This window comes from Marmota flaviventris, chromosome 1 (assembly GCF_047511675.1).
Source record: "Marmota flaviventris isolate mMarFla1 chromosome 1, mMarFla1.hap1, whole genome shotgun sequence".
Taxonomy (NCBI): domain Eukaryota; kingdom Metazoa; phylum Chordata; class Mammalia; order Rodentia; family Sciuridae; genus Marmota; species Marmota flaviventris.
Window position 1 is genome coordinate 212,542,665 of NC_092498.1, and position 19,889 is coordinate 212,562,553.

Genomic DNA, 19,889 nt, shown 5'->3' on the forward strand with positions numbered 1-19,889 from the left:
ACTACAGCTAACATGGGAACCTTGGTGATTATTATTAACCAAGACAAGAATATCTTATTTCTTATCTGACTTATAGTTAGGAGACCCTGCATAAACAAGAAGAAAAATAAATGACTTATGAATATTATAATAACAAAAATGCACAGGAAATATTATTTATATTTAAGTCCAAAATAACGAACTACAGATATTAAGGTTCAGCAAGGTTTCCAGATAGAAGGACCTAATTAAATACTTTTCAATAGCTTTCCTCTAGCAGAGCAAGAATCAATAAAACAATGAAAGGGAAAAGTAAAGACCTAAAGGACTGAATCAATGGAAAAGAGTTCATCGCACAGGTAGGTAGACTCAGAGTTTTAAGTATGATGGCCTGTGGACAGGGCTCTAGCAAGGGTATTAACGCATTTGATGAGCATGATACTCCCAGGCCTCAGGGAACCTGTGTGACAGGTTCTAACCTTAGCCCCGCCTCTAGGAACTTCCAGTGGTCTCGCTTGGCAACCAGGTCCCATCTTAGACCCAACCTCTGGAATATTAAAAGCCACGCCCCTTGATCTGGTCTCACCTGAGTCCACTCCGCCGGCCTAGCCTGTTCCCTCCCCAGCCTCCTCTATGGTTCTGGTTCTCTTTTTACCTACAACCCCAGGAGAAATTAGCACGTTCCGTGCGCTGATGGACTGAGCGGGCCGCTCCGCGCCACGCCCAGCTCCAGAAGCCCCGCCCCTTACGCAGAGCGTTTCTCAGGATGGGGAGGTGGTTAGCGGGCGGCAGAAGAGCGCGTCTGCGCACGCGCGAGGTAGCTGCCCTGTCACTGTGTGCCTGTGGCCGCCATGACACTTTACTCTGCAGCCCGCGTCTGAGATATATTCTTTCCTCAGTCCGCATCCTATCCGTCCTGGCCCCTCGCCATCCAGGTATGGGCCGCGGGAGGCGGAAGGCTGGCTTCCGCTTCTCCGCCGTCCCAGGGCCCCCTTCAGCCGCGTGGCCCAGAGCCTTGTCGGCTCCGCCGGCGCAGCGCTTGTCCTGGTGACCGCAGCGGGGACTCCGGGCTGCGCCAGCGGCGGGCGCATCTCCTGCAGGCCGGAGCTGGAGAGCCCCGCGACCTCTCCCTGCCGAGAGCAGATGCCTCGCCTGCGTCCGGGTCCCGGGTCCGGAGCCTCGTGCGAGTCTGCTGGTCTGCACACACCCAGCGTGGGGTGAGCTCGGCCCGCTGCCCCTGGGCCTCGCGCACTGCCGAGCGCGCGTCTGAGAGTTCCCCGGGGGCCTGGGGCATGTTTGACACATTGCATTCAGATACACAAGAGGGAGCTGATTTTAAAATACTGTTAACCCGCCTCCTGGGCAAGTGCATTTCATCCTTAATAAAGTGATACATTTTAGCCTGGCGCGGTGGTGTACGCCTGTAATCCCAGCTACTAGGGGCTGAGGTAGAACTTGATCTCAAGTTCAAGGGCAGCCTGAGCAATTTAGGCAGGCCCTATCTCTACACAAAAAATTAGAAGGACTGGGGGTGTACTTCAGTGGTAGAGTGCCCCTGGCTTCAATCCCTAGTACTGCAAAATGCAGGGAGGATAAAAAAAAAAAAAAAGCTTGGTCACTTATTTATAGATTCTTTTAAATTTTGCACAGAAAATGTGCCAGTTTGAATTTTTTTCTCCTAAATCTTTGTGTTTTCCATTTTTTTTGGTTTCTAATTACTGCACTTGCCAGGACTCCCAGCTGAATGGAGATTAGCATATAATTTTCATTCTTGCCTTGTTCCTGATTTCAGAGGAAATTAATCAGTATTTCACTATTAAATAGAATGTTTGCATTTTTTAACGTATAAAATCTAATCCTTTCTAATGGCCTAAGTTATTATTAGCAATGTACACTGAAATAGATTAGTCATTGCTTTGTGTCTAAGGGAATATGTCAAATAACCTTTCTATGAATACTGTGAATTTCATTAATCAGTGATTCAATTTTTGTTTATTTTATTCTTGTGGTGCTGGGATTGAATCCAAGGACTCAACGCTAGTAAGGCACCGTACCACTGAGTCCCAGTGATTCAGTTTTTTTCTTTTTTTAGTGATTCAGTTTTTAAGCATCCGTCATTCCTAGGATGAAATGAACTTAAATTTTGATTTATACTTATTGTTCATTTTTCAACTGTTATCAATACTTTTGTATTATTTGTACTTTGTATGTGATCTGGCATATTTTTTAGTTGTACCCTTCTGGTGTTGGAAGTAGATAATTATCTTCCCTCTCTACACTGGAATTATGAATTTCCTACTTATTTTGTGAAACTTTCTGTAAAACTATTTGCAACTTCTGTTTCCTTGTGCATGTTTTAATATGATTCTTTTAATGACTGGATACAATGAAATTTCCTTCTTCCTCCTCCCCCTCTTCTACCACTACCGTCACCACCAACCACCACCACCACCTCCACCACCTCCACTACTTCTTCCTTTTCCTCTTTCTCATCTCTTCTAGATTCTACCTCTTGTAGTTCCTGTTACCTCCCAGTAGTCCATTCAAACTCTTAATCCATAAAATGGATTAATCCACTGATGAAGTCAGACCCCTTATAATCCAATCGCTTCCCCCAAGTCCAAACTCTGAACACTGCAGCACTGGAGACCAAGCCTTCAACACACGAGGCTTTGAAAGACATCCCAGGGCTGGGGATGTTGCTCAAGCTGTAGCGCGCTCACCTGGCATGCGTTCGGCCCAGGTTCAATCCTCAGCACCACATACAAACAAAGATGTTGTGTCCGCCCAAAACTAAAAAATAAATATTAAAAAATTCTCTCTCTCTCTCCCTCTCTCTCTCACTCTATCTTAAAAAAAAAAAAAAAAGAAAGAAACCAGAGAATTTTTTAAAAAAAGAAAGACATCCCATATTCAAACCATAACAAATAGGTTGATTCTCTTTCTCAGAAATTAGGTTTTGTGGGGCCCATTGGGTGGGGTTGGGATGACAGCAGTGTTCAGGGCTTTGTAGTAATGCCTATTATCGTGTAAAATGGTAAACAAGTAAAAATGTTGGTCAAGGAGCCCCAAGAAGCCTAGTGTTTAAGTAAATTAGTGCTTTCTTAGATATGAGTCAGGGATTATATATTTTTAGGATTGAAGGCACCACTTGATACATTTTATGCTTTTTGTTATCATGGGGAAATGGACAGCCAGATGTTCTTCAGACTTGAGTTAATTTACTAATAAAATGTTACTATTAACCTCTTTTGTATCATTAACAAGGATAAGAGTGTTGTTTTGTATCTCTAGGGAAGAAAGGATTGTTCCAGTGTCACACAAGTTCAGTTTGTATTTACTTAGGAGTCATGGTATGTGTTTTGAGTTGTCACTGGTAATGGATGTGCTACAATATCCAGGCTCATGAGTATGGGAATTCTCTGAAGGGTTGGATTCCCATGTCAGCTTCTGTCTTACCTATAACTTCTCAATGTCTTGCTTTTCTTTATGAAGGTGACATGGAGGAAGAAAGAATAAGTGTTGGGTTACAGAAAAGTATGATGCAGGTAAGTAAAAGGTATAATGCTCTAAAAGAATATTTCTATTTCATTTGATATCCTGCTGCTATTTTAGAGCATAGGTTAGCAATCTGCTTCTTTTTTTTTTTTTTGTATCACATGGTAAGTATTTTAGGTTTTGAAGGTCATAGAATTTCTATTACAAGGAAATGGTCATTTTAATACAAAAAATATTCATAGAGGAACATAAAAAATGTTTTATTGTATTGCAATAAAACTTTACTTACATAAGTAGGTGATAGGCTAGAGTAAGTGCATGTGCTATAGTTTGGTGAGCCCAGGCCACAATACTATAAAACCGAGCCAGATGTGGGCCTGACTTGAAAGATGTGCAGGCTCTTGGGCCTCTCAGGATTGTGAGAGGGGAAAAAAGGAAAAGTTCCCATTCACTCTCTGTGTTTTCATTCATTAAAACCTCATCAAGATTTAAACCTGAGTTTGATGTTGTGCTCAGTGCCTTAATAGGAATAAAGTAGTAGGTGAAGTTATTCTTGAATAAGGAAGAATTTCTGAATAAGGAATAATATGATATTGTCCAATATGTGGTCTTGGTCCCATATCCTGGCATAGAGTTCCTAAAACCCTTCAAATGTCTGGACTGATAACAGTAGCTTTGTATGATGACTGTTGACCAGGACAGATAGCCTCAGGATGACTGCTGGTCCAGAAGAACTAAGGTATGCTTGACTCTTCAGCCCTATCCACTAACCTTGAAGTTGAAAGGTACTGAAGGTTAAATTGATTATTTAAATTGCTAATTTAAATTAGTCATGCTTTCTAGTAAAGCCTCTGTGAGAACCCAAAAAGAATGAATTTAGGGAGCTTCTGTATGGCTGAATATGTAGAGGTTCCTGGTACGAGGCTCCCCAATAGGCATGGAAGTTCTGCAGCTTTTCCTACCTTGCTATGCCTGGATAGTTCTCTGTATTTATAACAAACTATAATCCCAAGGAAATGTTTGCTTAGATTCTGTAAGCCATCCCAGCATATTACCCAACTCAAGGAGGGTACAGTGGGGACCCTGAGATGTAGCCATTTGGTCAGAAGTATAAATGACAATGTACTAGTTGTTATGTTGTTTGAAGTATGGGGAAGTTTTGTGGGACTGAGCCCTCAACCTGTGGGATGAAGCTGTCCATGTAGATAGTGTAAGAATGTTATTGAATAACAGGAAACCTAGCTAGTGTCTGTTGGAGAACTGCTTGATGTGTGTGGAAAATTACCCACATACCTAATATCCAGTGTTCTTTGCAGGTTCGAAGGAAAATAACTTTGATTTTTTTTCTTATTTCATTACCATCAACTGCAAAGAGACTAATGTAGTATTTTAGAAGTATTTTGGCTTTAGACAGGATTTATTCAGTCACTAAGTATGTGTGAGTAGAAAGGGAAAGAGATCTGCTGACTGAGTCCTGCCATAGACTTGGGGAGACCACAGAATCTTCTGAACCTCCCCTGAATTGATTCTCAGGTTCCCAGTGCTGTCAGCCTCACCCACCATCTCACACACACTGGAGGAATTGTACCTTTCTAAACAGAATTTGTGGCATTTTTTAGGACTTGGTGACCTTTGAGGATGTGGCTGTGGACTTTACCCAGCAGGAGTGGGCTTTGCTGGATCTTGCTCAGAGGAGCCTCTACAGAGATGTGATGCTGGAAACCTTCCAGAACCTGGTCTCACTAGGTAAGATTGGCAACGTTGGTTCATGTAGTGGTTTAGAAAACAATTTTATCTACTAGTTGACCTTGTTCCAGGATATGTGCCGAGGAGTGTCAGTGCTTGGCAAATAAGACAAACGTGGTCACTGACCACAGGGTGCTTACAATCTGGAGGCTTCTTCATGAAAATGAACACGGGCATATTAAACTTGTTTTTTTCTTTTTCTTTGTGGTTGAAAGCCTTGAGGCTTATTAAGTGTTGAATGTGTGGGCATTGAGGGTCTTCTCTGGGGCACAGGGAGAGTTTGTGATTTGAGACCTTTGAAGATTCTACTGCTGTGAATGCCTTTACCCAGAGACCACCAGGAGCACACCTGTAAGTTAAACAAGCAGGGTTTATTTTGCAGTCATGGGAGAACATACCCATGGGGAGTCGAGGGGCATTTTAGTAAGAGGGTGTTAGAAAGTACCTATTAGAGAATTTGTGCTTTTGGGATGATTTAGAGATGAGTCTATGGGGTAGATTATATTGGTTTCTTAGGCCCTCTATGAACAAGTACCACAAACTGGTGGGTAAAAATTTTATGGATCTAAGGCAGCATAAAATCTACCCTGTAGACTTATAGTGTCTAGGTGTCTGAAGGTTTCCAGAGCTTCACTTTAATGGTGAGACCAATATCAATATTACTTAACATATAATATGTAGCCTTAAACCTAATAGCTCCCACTAAGGCAACTACTGCTTTCTCGCATTAAACCAAAATGATGAATTTAATAACTACTATAGTATAAACAGAAATTTTGTTAAAATGGTTTACAATTTCAAAGGGTGGATGAGAGAACAGAGTAGTGTAATATGCAATATTTGTGAGGGAGGAAGAGAGAAGCTAGAAGTAAAAATTCACAGGAAGAGTGGAAGAGGAGCTGACAGAGATTGGCTGTTGATTGGAGAGAAGTTGGAAAGAAAATAGCATAAAAGGCACCTTTCCAAATATGGTAGAGAGATCAGTGAATCAAAAAATAAAATAAATCTTGCTGGAAAGTCGAACTATCTCTGTCAGTGTTCAACAGTTTGTCAGCTCTGACTCTGACGTCTCTCAGGATCACCAAACCCAGATCAGACCTTGCAAACCTAGACTCTAGCCTATAAATATGGGTTTCAAATACCTCAGGCTTTGCCATTTGTAGTCCCAAGATCTCAATGCTGCTCCTACTTGCAGAGAGACCACCAGGAACACACTCATGCAAACGAGCAACAGCAAGAGATGCAGCAGCAATACCCAGGCAACTAGCACTCTCAGCAGGAAAACCCCAGGGTCCTCCAAACCCACAGTACCCCAACACTGGACCTTCAGGTCCTGATTGGAGTCCCCAGACAGAGGATCTTGTTGTGGTAAACCTGCTGGCACCCAGGTCTCAGGCCTTGGCTGGTATCCCAAAATGGGTGCAGCCACATGCAACCAAACCTGGAATCTCCCCTGCAGCAGTCCTCTAGGCCGTGGTAGCAGCAGTAGTGGTGGCTGCATTGGCAGTTACCACTGCAGCTGTGAGGGCAGCGTCACCAGGTGATCTCCAGGGGTCAGCAGCAATGTGGGCTTCAGTTGCATCCACAGTTTCTTCTGTGGCAGCACCCAGAAAGAACACCTCCAGGTGATCTCAGTCTAGCAGCAGGGAAATCAGAGGCAGCAGCAATGGCGGTAGTGTGCAGTTGGCGGTTGAGTAACAGGAGACTTCCAGTTCAGTGGCAGTGACCATGGAGGTAGCATCAGAATCGAGTCAGGGGTAACCAGGCAGTGCCCAGAAAAGAGACCTGCGGGCACAGCAGTGGCTTCTGTAGCAGCCCAGAAAGAAGACCTCCAGGTGACCTCAGGCTGGCAGCAGTAGAATCAGAGGCAGCAGCATTCGACACATGGGTTTTTATTCTGCCATAAAGAAGAATGAAATTATGGCATTTGCTGGTAAATAGATGGAAATGGAAAATATCATGTTAAATGAAATAAGCCATATTCAGAAAGCCAAGGGTCCAATGTTTTCTCTTGTGTATGGAAGCTTGAGCAAAATAAGAGGGAAACAGGCAGAGGGAGCCCATGAAAATCAAAAGGGTAGGATAGGTAGGGGGCAGATGGGAAGGAAGGAGAAAGAGGGAAAGAGGGGACTGCAAAGTGCACATATAGGAATATACCACAGTGACTTTCACTATTGTGTGTATCTATAAAGCAGGAATTAAAACAATAGGTAAATAGAAGGAAGACCAGTAGAGGAGAGAAGGGGATAGGGGGAGGAAGGAGGGAAAGGAAAGGAGAAGTACTGGGAATTGAAATGGAACACATTAATTCCATGCATGTATGGTTGTGTCAAAATGATTTGCAATATTATGTATGGGATAATACACTAATAAAAATATGTAAAAAAAAGCATTCTGGGCTGGGGTTGTTGCTCAGTGGTAGAGCGCTTGCTTCACACGTGCGAGGCCCTGATTCGATCCCCAGAACCACATTAAAAATAAATAAACAAAAAAAGGTATTGTGTGCAACTAAGAAATATATATATATATATATATATATATATATATATATATATATATATATATATATAAAGCATTCTTTGTGTAAAGAACAGGAAAACAGTTTCTTATCAGATAAATCTCTGTGAAACAGTCTCTTACCAGAGAAATTTCTTGCAAATGTCTTCTTTTAGGCATAGCTTATCTTTTCTTTCTCTAGATATTATCTTTCACAGAGCAGGAATTTTAATTTTAATGGGGTGTATTGTATCAATCTCTTTCTCATCGATCATACCTTTGATATAGTATCAAAAAAGTCATAGCCAAATCCAAAGTCATCTAGATTTTCTCCTTCTATCTTGTACAATTTTTCTAGTTTTATGTTTTACATTTAGATCTATGATCCATCTTAAATTAATGTTTGTGAAGGGCATAGATTCATTATTTTATGTGGGTATGTCCAGTGTTCTAACAGCATTTGTGGAAAAGGCTATCTTTTCTCTATTGTGTTGCTGTCAATTCTTTGTCAAAAGTCAGTTGACTACATAGTTCTTGGTTGGTCTGTAGGGATTTGATACTAGTATCTTCCCAGAGACCTACATCTGTGGATGGTCAAAATCTCTTAATTAAAATTCCCTGGTATACAGCCTAAGCTCTCATATACTTTACATCATCTCTTGATTATGTTTAGTGCCTGACAAAATGTAAGTGCTATGTAATTGAAACTGGAGTTTGAAATGAAACCAGATTCTCCACTCTGCTGGTCTGTAGGTCTGCATAAGTTACATGCCTCTGCGGCTAAGAGAGCCCAGCCCATTTTAGTATTGCAACTAATCACAGCAGGGAAATGCCTGTCTGGTCAGCTCTATGGGTCAGAGCTGGCAGAACCTGACTCTTCTTCACTATTACTGAGCAGTGTGTTGTAGCTGTCAATGGCAGACCTCAGCAGCTGGCTGCCATTTTTTTTCCAGGTTCTTATTCACAGATTTGAAGACAAATCCACAGACAACAGAATTTGAGAGTGAAGGTGTATTTATATAACTGAAAAGAAAAGAAGCAGAACTCTCAGGGGCTGAGAGGGGAACCTGAGAGTAGGTTTCCACTTAAGTGTACTAGTCTAGGGACTTAAATAGCTACTGGATGAGGCATTCATCAATATCTGTGCTAATCAGGTCTTGGAAAGATACTAAGGGTGTTGGTCAGTATCTATGCTAATCATGTCTTGAAAAAGTGCCAATACTATTGGTCAACACCTATGCTAAACAAGTACTGGAAAAGTGCCAAGGCTCTTGGTTTGGTCTGTGACATTCTGATTAGTTAGGCCTTGAGTCTGTAGTCTTCACTCAGGTCGGCTCTACCTCCTTTTTCCTGCCACCCGGGACAAAGAAGTTGGCTGTAATGTTTGGAATGTTTTCTATAGGTTAGTTTTGTGAAATAGCCTCTTCATTTAAAGTCTTTCTCTCTCTCTCTCTCTTTTTTTTTTTTTTGGTGTGCGGGAGTGCATTTTCTTAACGGTCTGCCTGTTTTACTATCTATCCTATCTTATTCATAATTACTTTTGTACTGTATTGATTTGGACATAAGCACAAAAAAATACATGTTTAAGACAAATGTAATTTTTTCCTATTGTAATTTCTATCCATGGTTGCTTGAATTCACAGATATAGAGGGCCAATTTTACTTATGTAGATCTGTGTCTGTGCTCTCTATTCTGTTCCATTGATATATTTGGACATGACTTTTGGTGAAACCCTGTTCAACCTGATAAAATAAAGGTATTGTGTCCAACTATAACTAAAAAAATATTTTTTTAATATATTATGGCTGTGTCAGATCAGCTTATAATAATATTGAGGTTCCACTGTGAATGTAGGTCAATCTTTCTTTTTTTTTTTAAATAATTTTTTATACCTTTATTTATTTATTTATTTTTATGTGGTGCTGAGGATCAATCTCAGCACCTTGCACATGCTAGGCAAGTGCTCTACCACTGAACTACAATCCCAGCCCAGATCAGTGTTTTTTTCTTTGTCTTTTTTTGTGCTGGGAATTGAACACCTAGGGGCACTTTACCAGGAGCTACATCCCCAATCCTTTAAAATTTTGTTTTTCTTTGCTTTGAAACAGGATCTTGCTAAGTTGCTGAGGTTGGCCTTGACTTCATGATCCTCCAGCCTCCCAATCCCACCCTGGGATTATAGGCTTGTGTCACCATATCTGATTAGATCAATTCTTCACATTAGAGGTTGCCTTTTCCCCCACATCCACATCTCAGCTTTTTCTTTTATCTTCTCTATTTTTCTTTTCTTTCTTCCTTCTTCTCCCTCCCTCCTTTGCCTTTTTTTCTTCTTCAATGGATTTGACATTTTTTTCAGTTAAACTCATCCTTCTCTGTCTTTAGAGTATTAGAAGACCAAAGTTTGACCCAATCTTATGGAAAGATATTTGTGATTCTTCATTGCTTTCCCTCATGATATTCCTTTCCTCATGTGCAGGGTACCCACTACTCACTCCCAATCTGATCTCCAAGTGGGAACAAGAGGAGGAACTGCAGACAGTGAAGACAGAACATATCCAGGGCATCTGTATGGAGCAGCACCAGGAAGGCAAGAATCCCTGGGAGAAACTGGCCTGGGTAGAGAAAAAAATAAAATAGAAATAAAGCAAAAGTTTGTTTTGTCTGAGGAGGCTCATTATCCACAGATGCCTCAGAGTACTATTTTGACTGTTTATCTGTCCTCTCATACTTTCCTTGTTCTTGTCAAAGATCTCCATATTTGCTTTTTTAAAGTTTGTATTTGGTATGTGTATTTTATCCTTTCTATTTTCCTCGCCTAATAATTTTTAAAAAATTATTAATGAAAATTTTTAATATATTTTCTATACTAATATGAAATATTAAGTTAACAGAAAAATTTTAACGTAAACTCTTTTTTAAAAAATTATTTATTTATTTATTTGTTCTACTTTGTTATACATGATAGCAGAATGCATTTTGATTCATATGAAGCCCAATTTTTCATGTCTCTGGTCCCAATAATTTCTACTGGTCATGTTACCATCACTTTCATTCTTCATAGAACTATTTTTTATTTTTCAGCACTGGGGAACCCAGGAGTGCTTTACCACTGAGCTATATCCCATACCCTTTTTAATTTTGAGACTGGGTCTAAGTTATTGAGGCTGTCCTTGAACTTGTGAACCTCCTATCTCAGCCTCCCAAGTAGCTGAGATTACAAGCATGTATTACCATACTATGGTAATGTTACCATACTATGGTTTCATGGAAATATTTTTTAGTGAACTGTTTTACTTTTGATCCTTGTGCCTGTTAATAATGAAGTCCTGAAACAGCTGCACTGCTCAAAGTCCTTTGCTCATAGGTAACTTTATTTTCTTTTATTTTTTTGTTTCAGGGTTTGAGTCTCTACTTAATACTAAGGAATTAGTTGCTTTTCAAGACAACAATGGAGAAAAAATATCCAATGAACAGAAAATAGAGAGGTTCAAAAGAAATGGTTCCTGCTTCTCTATTTTACATGAAAACCAGGACTCCCATGGTGTGGATGATTGGAACAAAACCCATGAGAAAGGTTTAAGGTGAGTGCCCTTCATATAAGAGAAGGTAGTGCATCAGGAAACAATTTTGAGATTTAAGAAACATATTTTGGGGCTGGGGTTGTGGCTCAGTGGCAGGCAGAGTGCTTGCCTCCCACATGTGAGGCACTGGGTTTGATCCTCAGCATCACATAAAAATGAGTAAACGAAATAAAGATATTGCATCCATCTATAACTAAAAAGTATTTCTTAAAAAGAAACATATTTTCAACATAAACCTAGGTCAAAAATTATGCTTTCATAAGAATGAAATCATAACATTTGCCAGTAAATGGATGAAGCTGGTGCAAAGAACCAAAGGCCAAGTGTTTTCTTTAATAGGTGGATGCTAATTCACAATGGGGGGTGGATTGGGAAGAATAGAGGTACTTTGGATTAGAAAGAGGAGAGTGAGGGGTGGGAGGGGGTGTGGGAATAATAGTAGAATGAATTGGACATTATTATCCCACATGCATATATGATTACATGACCAGTGTAACTCTACATCCTGTATAACCAGAAGAATGAGAAATTATACTCCATTTATGTATGATGTATCAAAATGCATTCTGCTATCATATATAACTAATGGAATACATGCAAATAAAAAATAAAATTAAAAAAGAAATAAAACGATTCAAATTCAAAATAAAAAAAAATTGTACTTTCACAAAGAATTTTGTCTAGATAGTTTTTCCTACAAATGATACTGAGATATTGAAGGTTTGACACATAGATTGGTTTGACAGATTTATCAGAAAAATCATACAAGTCAAAAGCTCAGTGACAATGTTGGCTGTGGAAGAGCCTTCTTGAGAACTTTTAGCTTATAAGTTGATGGGGCAGAAAGCATACATATTCACTGAAAATGGTAAATTTTATTACTAATAATCTGTCTTTTATTTTTAAAAGTCATGTGTTAGAGAACATCTGTGAATACAATGAAGAAAATCAATGTGGACAAATTTCAAATCTTATGCTCCAGAGAACTACTGAAGTTAAATCCTTTGAATGCTGTGAGTGTGGAAAGTCCTTCCTGTTTCATTCATCACTTAAGAATCACACCAGATCTCATGCTGGAAACAAACCCTATCAGTGTAAGGAATGTGGGAAAGCCTTCCATTTTCTTGCTTGTTTTAAGAAGCATATGAAAACTCCTACTGAAGAAAAACCATATGAATGTAAGGAATGTATAAAGGCCTTCAGTTGTTCCTCCATGTTCAGAGCACATATGAAAATTCATAGTGAAAAGGCAAACTATGAATGTAAGGAATGTGGGAAAACCTTCAGTAGCTCTTCATACCTCACAGAACACAAAAGAATTCACAGTGGAGATAAGCCCTATGAATGTAAGGAATGTGGGAAGGCCTTTAGTTGTTCCTCATCACTCTCCAAACATAAAAGAATTCATAGTGGAGATAAGCCATATGAATGTAAGGAATGTGGGAAGGCTTTTAGCTCTTCCTCTCATCTTATAATACATATAAGAATTCACACAGGAGAGAAGCCTTATGAATGTAAAGAGTGTGGGAAGGCCTTCAGTGAATCCTCAAAACTCACTGTACATGTGAGGACACACACCGGAGAGAAACCCTATAAATGTGAGGAATGTGGGAAAGCCTACAATTGCCCCTCCTCCTTAAGTATCCACATGAGAAAACACACTGGAGAGAAACCTTATGAATGTCTGGAATGTGGAAAAGCCTTCTATCTTCCCACTTCCCTGAACACACATGTGAAAAATCAAAGTAGAGAGAAACCCTATGAATGTAAGGAATGTGGGAAGGCCTTCAGTTGTCCCTCATCCTTTAAAGCACATGTGAGAGATCACAATGGTAAGGTGCAATATGAATGCAAGGAGTGTGGGAAGGCCTTTAGTCGTTCCTCATCCCTCACTGAACACCTAAGAACTCACAGTGGAGAAAAGCCTTATGAGTGTAAGGAATGTGGGAAAGCCTTCATTAGTTCTTCCCATCTTACAGTACATAGAAGAACTCACACTGGAGAGAAACCTTATGAATGTAAAAAATGTGGGAAAGCCTTTATTTATTTCTCAGCCCTTAGTATCCACATGAGAACCCACACTGGGGAAAAACCCTATGAATGTAAGGAATGTGGAAAGGCATTTCGACATTCTTCATACCTTACTGTACATGCAAGAATGCACACTGGAGAAAAACCCTTTGAATGTCTGAAGTGTGGAAAAGCTTTCAGTTGTCCCTCATCCTTTCGGAGACATGTGAGAAGCCATACTGGAGAGAAACCATATGAATGTAAGGAATGTGGGAAAGCCTTTATTTGTCCAGCCTACTTTCGAAGACACGTGAAAATTCACACAAGGGACAACATATAAATGTAAGGAGTAAGGGAATCTCTGCAAGGCTTTTTCTGAACTAATGCAATTTGTGAAGTCTTATTTTGTGAAGTTTCATACTGTAGAGACACTATAAATGTGAGAAAGTAGATTATCACTCATTCTTTTCAAGAGTTGAGGACAACTGAGGGAAACCCTATGTTTGTAAGCTATATGGTAAACCCTTTTGATTTTGAACATAACTTGTATAAGAAAATTCACAATTTGAGCTAGAAAAGAAGATCAGTGCCTCATTAAAGTGGACTTCTAGAGGGTCATTGATTTCCAATGTTTTCTAATAGGAAGATTTAAGGTTATATGTTTCCCTTTTCAGCTTTTATGACATACTTTTGAGTATGAGGTGAGTTTCTTTAGCTGAGATGTAAATGTTATTTCCATTACAAAGTCTTTTGGACTCTTGGGAGATTGTGTGTGTACGTGTGTGTATGCTTCTCCTCTGAGACAGGGTCTGGGTATGCTGTCCAGGCCTATAACTCCTGGACTTTTGCCTTAGCCTCCTAAGTTTGGGAGTGCAGGTATATATCATTGAGTCTGGCTCAAGTGCATTTTTTTTTTTTGCAGGCAGGAAAATGGTGGGTTTTTTTTTGTTACAGTTTGAACTCACAGCATGGGCATCATTTTCTTCATCTTCTTCGTCGTCTTCGTTTTCGTCTTTGCCTTTGTCTGGATACTGAAAGTTGCCTACCCAATAATTCCCCCCTTCCCTTTAAACTAAGAGTTCCAACTGTTTTTGAGAATATCAGTGTTTACTATCAAAAGCTTTTCATGTGTAATAAAAAGTTTTAGTAGAAATTAATTAGTACAAAGGCCTTGAAAGAGTATAGTCTCATCTGATTGCTGTTTTGTGTTTTATTCTTTAAGTTTGTTCATGACTGGAATCTTTTTTAATTTAAATTTTTTAAGTTGTTGATGGATCTTTATTTTATTTATTTATATGTGGTGCTGAGAATCGAACCCAGTGTCTCATACACGCTAGGAAAGCACTCGACTACTGAGCCACAACCCCAGCCCTCATGGCTGGAATTTTGATCTAATGTTTTAAGTTAATAAAGTGTGTTATATTAATTTGGATATGGCTGGGGACTACATTTCCCTTATTCACTTCTAATCCTAGGTGATAGTTTTCTAAAATAACTTTGCAAGAAGTTTGAAAGGCTTTAGGGAAGGAGCTACAATTGCCTGCTTATTAGGACCACAATATAGGTAGACAGATGAGTAGGGACCTTGTGGGCCCCAGTTTTCAACTCATTTTTCTGAGTATTGAACGCCCTGATCAATACTTGCTCAAAACTGAATGTTAAGTGCTTGACCTCAGTCTCCTCAGGGGCTGCACTTCCACAAACATCTCCATTAACTCCTGTATCCTGGCCAAACACAACTTAGATTTCTTTGGCAAGCTCTGGTGTTGCCATTTTGGCATTTTTGCTTCTCATTGCAGTTCCTCTGGCACTTTCACTACCCTGTTAGAGTTGACCAGTTTGCAGAAGGATTGTCATCATGCTCACAGTCCAGTCCCATCCTTCACTCTGCTTATGGGATTGATGTCTATACAAGCCTACCGTGGTCCCAAAAGTGAGTAGAGCTGTGGCTAATGAAGTTATCCTGACTGTAATTGAGGCAAGCCTCAGATAGGTGTCATCCTATTTTGGTAGAGGAGGATTTATATTTGATACCTTCAGACAGGGAAGATTTTACTGCCTTTATGTGAGAAGAGGAATGCTATGAGCTGTTTCAGGTACATTTTGCTACCTCCTCCCCCTTTTTTAAAACATTTTTTTTTAAGGGGTGGTGTTGTGGTCAGGGGTAGAGCATTTGCCTAGCATGTATGAGGCACTGTGTTCGATTCTCAGCATGGCATATAAATAAATGAATAAAATGATGGTCTATTAACAACTAAAAATATTTTTAAAAATTATATTTTATCTCTTAAAAGCATAACTATTCCATTTCCCTTAATCACTTTTTACTGTTTATCAAGGTATACATACATTAATGTGCAAGCTGTGTACAGCTTGATGTAATTTCACATAGATGTATACATCCTGGTGGACACATTTCCAGGATTCCAGGAAGTTCATTCATCTCCTTTCTCAATAATCACTCCACAGAGGAAATTGGATTTTGACTCTTATTATGCTTGATTTGGTGTGCTTTTTCTGACTTCTCAAATAAATGTTAAAACTACAACATTACTGTTACATGTTTGGCTTCTTTTACTCAACATAATGTCTGGTTTGTCACTTGGTTGCTCTTATTTCTCTTGGTATATGCTATATGTGGGGAATGCAATTACTGAATGATAGGGTAGACTTCAAGTGTAGTTTTGGTAGATACTTTAGATTTTCAAAAATGTTGGTTCCACCAGTAAGTCCCCAACAGTGCATGTGAGTGTTGGCTATTCTGCATACTGGGCCCACACTTTCTAACTTTAGCTCTTCAGCAGAGTGTGTGGTGATATGTTTTTTTTTTTTTTGTTGTTGTTGAAATATGCATTTTCCTGATATGTCATGATTTTGAGTACTTTTTGGTGTGCTTATTGGTTATTTGGATATCTTTATTAGCCTACCTTTTGAAGTATTTCACCCATTTTTATTTCCTTTTTTCTTTTGAAGTGTTTCCTTGCTGCTAAAAAGTCCTTGGCTATAACTAAGCTTCAATCTGGATCCTGAGGCTAAAAGATGTGAATCTGTCTGTCTCCATGTCTTGGCTGTGCATCCTTTTGCATTGTCTTTTCTTCCAGCTGGGATGTTTTCTTCACAGTAGGCTTCAGAAGTTCTGTGCTGCTTTCTTCCCAAGATAATGCTTCAGGGAGAAGAGTGACATCTTTTTTGAACAGTTCCAATATAATTATCAAAATGGAATCTGATTAATGGCTTATTTTGTTCACCATGGCCAGGGGAATGTTAATATTCTGATTTGTTTAGGACCAGCTCCCAGTTTCACATTGAGAAAGTGAGGTTAGAATTTGCACCCCTAAATCATAATAGAGCCCTGGCAGTTATGATGCACATGGAGAGGAGAGAGAGGCAGCTGTGAGCAGGTGGGGGCTCAAAATAGGGGCAATATTGTAAGCTTGCACCTTATGCTGACTTCGGGAAATACAAAGTCTGGGAACTTACCCAGTGTTTGTTAGTTCCTAGAAATCCTTTTAGAATGTTAGATGCCATATGTCTTTTAGATTGCTAAAAATTGCTCTCAGTCTTTACAGAGCATAAAAATAAGTAGAGTGTTCTTTATGAAGTATTTGCCTAGACCAAGATACTGAATATATTTTATGTTTTCTTTTGGACCCTTCATTGTTTGACTTCTTGTATTCAGGTCGGTGATCCATTTCAAGTATTTTTTTGTTTGATAGGGTGTGAGGTAGGATGCAGGTGTATGTGTACTGATTTATCCACTAGATCATGTTTTCCCTTTGCTTAGGTAGGCAATCTATGTCTTTTGGTTTGTTTGTCTTTCCTTGCAGCAGCACCATACTATCTTAATTTGTATTGCTTTGTAGTGTTTTTGGAAATCTAGTAATAAATTCTAATTTTAGAATTTATTAATTTTTATAAAAATATTCTGGGTCCATTTTATAGAATCACCTAAGGAAAATTGACATCTTTACAGAATTGCATCTTTCAATTGATGAACATAATGCAACAATCCATTTACCTACGTTGTCTTTAACTTTTCTGAAGGTGTTTTGCAGTTTAATTGTAGAGGTCTTGAATGCCTTTGTTTAATTTGTTTCTAGATACATGGTGTGTTTTGCTTTGTAAATTTTTTTATTTTTAATTTTTGGATTAGTACATACCTTTTTATTTTTAATTTTTGGATTAGTACATATCTTTTTCTTACATCAGCTTTATAGCTAGTGAGATAAATTTAACTCACTCAAGTAATTCTCACCTGGTTTCTAAACCTTTTATTTATTTTTCTTGTCTTATTTAATGAATAGAGGTCATGAAAATGAATATCTTTTCCTTGTTCCTGTATGAAAGAGTATTCAACATCTCACCATTAAATATAATGCTACTTTTAAATTTTCATAGATAACTTTTATCAAATTAAGGGAATTCTGTTTTGTTCCTAGATTGTCAAATGTTTTTAAAAATCACAAATTGATATTGGATTTTATCCAGTGCCTTTTCTGCATGTATCAGGGTCTTTAAAAAATCCCTTAATTCTGTTAAAAAAATGAACTATACATTCTTTGATTTTCAGATGGTAAAACAACATGCATTACTGGAATAAATTAAATTTGCACATATTGGTCTATTAGCCTTTTCATTTTGCTAGATTCAACATGCTACTTTAAAAAATCATGTCTGTATTTATATTGGTGTTTGTTTTATGATTTATCAAAATATATATATGATTTTTTTTCTTGGTTTTTGTTCTTGTTTTTGGTACTGGGGATTGAACCCAGGGGAACTCTACCACTGAGGCACATATCCAGCCCTTTTTATATTGAGACTGGTCTTGCTAAGTTACTCAGGCTGGCCTTGAACTTACAATTGTTTCTCAGGCTCCCAAGTTGCTGGAATTACAGGTGTGTGCCCCTGTAATTTTTTTTCCTTTTTATTTTATTCTTCTTTAACCTCCTGTTGGCCCAGTATTCTAGTTTCTTGCAAGAAAAAACATCTTTTGGAATCATGCCCCTGGTTATTGGAAATTATTGGACTTTGCCTCACCCCAGAAAACCAATAAAAGTTTCCACATCTTGCCTTGGTGAAACAGCCTAGTTCCTTAATCAGTGCTGTCCACCTTTGGTGAAGCCCTAATTAAAGGCTTGCCTCTGTGTGCTCACAATATTGGCCTTGGTCTCATTCCTTTTTCCAAGCCAGAAGATCCTGTCTCCAGTAACAAAGGCAGCCCCTTGTCCACCCAGGCTGGTATTTAACTGGATCATGCCCAGTTCTCACACTTCCAAAACTGAAGCTGGTGGTAGTTCATCCCATAGGTGTCTGGTGCTGAAGAAGTTCTAGAGCGTCATCTGTAAGTACTGGCCTCACAATAGCTGTGCTGCCTGAGACTGGGTGACTGGTGGTAGAAATGGACCCCAAGACTGACACTAAGCTGGGTCACATCTGAGTCTCACATCCAGAGGACAGATACAATTTTGGGGAGGCTGGTGATGATATAGGCTGAATGATGTAGTCTCTCCCAGGTGGCATGCAGGTATCTGCCTGATGCTGGTTCATGTCTGTAAGCTCAGGCCTACACAGGGGCCTTGGTCTCTAATCTGCTCAGTCTCACAGTTGCAGGCCTGGCACTGAGCTCCAAGACAAAGACCTGAACTAGCTTTCATGACCTGCTCTTCTGTGGAGGTAGGCTGCTCCTCCCTCAGCTGCCCACTCTTGGGGGAAGGGTAATGGAGAAGTTCTGTGTCCTGGCAAACACAGCAAACTCACTTAGGTAGTATTGGAGCTTGTGGGACTGTGCATGGCCATAGGTGGTGGTTTATTTATTTATTTATTTTTGTACTGGGGATTAAACTCAGGAACACTTAACCACTGAGCCAATCTCCAGCCTTTTTAAAAATTCTTTTTTTTTTTTTTAGTTGTAGATGGACACAATATCTTTATTTATTTTTATGTGGTGCTGAGATTCAAACCCAGTGCCTCACGCATGCAAGGCAACTGATCTACCACTGAGGTACAACCCCAGTCCCCATCTGTTTTTATTTTATTTATTTATTTATTTAATTTAGAGACAGAGTCTTGGCTGAGTTGCTGAGGATGCTTTGAACTCTCAAGCCTCTTGCCTCAGCCTTCCGAATTGCTGGGAAGGGTTTACAGGCTCTGCCACCTGCCAGCATGGCAGCTGGTTTCACCCAGGCCTGGTAAAGTGTTTGAAATCTAAGGCCTAGACTTCTTTCTTTTTCCTTTGCCTAGGTGGAAAGTGTCTCTCCATGCTGAGCTGCTTAGAGATGGAGGAGGATGCCAACTCTTTTTGTATCCTCTTCAAACATCTTTTTTTTTTTTTTTGTTCTACTAACAGCAGGCACTATGGTCTCTCAACTGGTTTCCTTAACATCCCCTGCCTTCCTACTTGGGAAGGACCCCAGGCTAGGCAAATGCTTCACTTCTGAGCTAAATCCCCAGCCCTTTTTGGAAATTATTTATTTATTTAGGTACTGAGGACTTAACTCAGGGGCACTAGACCAATGAGCCACATCCCCAGGCCTATTTTTGAATTTTACTTAGAGACAGCGTCTCACTGAGTTGCT

At 39.5% G+C, this 19,889-nt stretch overlaps 1 protein-coding gene across 2 annotated transcripts; it reads left to right on the forward strand.

Moving 5' to 3' along the window:
• The first annotated feature begins 815 nt into the window (after positions 1–815).
• Positions 816–16,993, forward strand: LOC114107861 (zinc finger protein 699). Of its 2 annotated transcripts, XM_027955330.3 has the most exons (6): positions 816–914; positions 3,475–3,527; positions 5,097–5,223; positions 10,197–10,307; positions 11,118–11,301; positions 12,211–16,993. In XM_027955330.3, exons 2-6 carry the CDS (start codon positions 3,480–3,482, stop codon positions 13,649–13,651), a joined length of 1,911 nt encoding a protein of 636 aa, XP_027811131.3. In that variant the 5' UTR covers positions 816–914; positions 3,475–3,479; the 3' UTR covers positions 13,652–16,993. The 2 variants fall into 2 exon arrangements, with proteins under 2 accessions (XP_027811131.3, XP_071459018.1); XM_071602917.1 differs by having other exon boundaries at positions 816–3,527.
• Positions 16,994–19,889: the final 2,896 nt, after the last annotated feature.

Coding starts and splice junctions, on each gene's coding strand:
- LOC114107861 (XM_071602917.1), top strand. CDS start 3,363: ATGTGCTACAATATCCAGGCTCATGAGTATGGGAATTCTCTGAAGGGT. Junction 5,224..10,196: donor CCAGAACCTGGTCTCACTAG/GTAAGATTGGCA, acceptor CCTCATGTGCAG/GGTACCCACTACTCACTCCC. Junction 11,302..12,210: donor ACCCATGAGAAAGGTTTAAG/GTGAGTGCCCTT, acceptor TATTTTTAAAAG/TCATGTGTTAGAGAACATCT.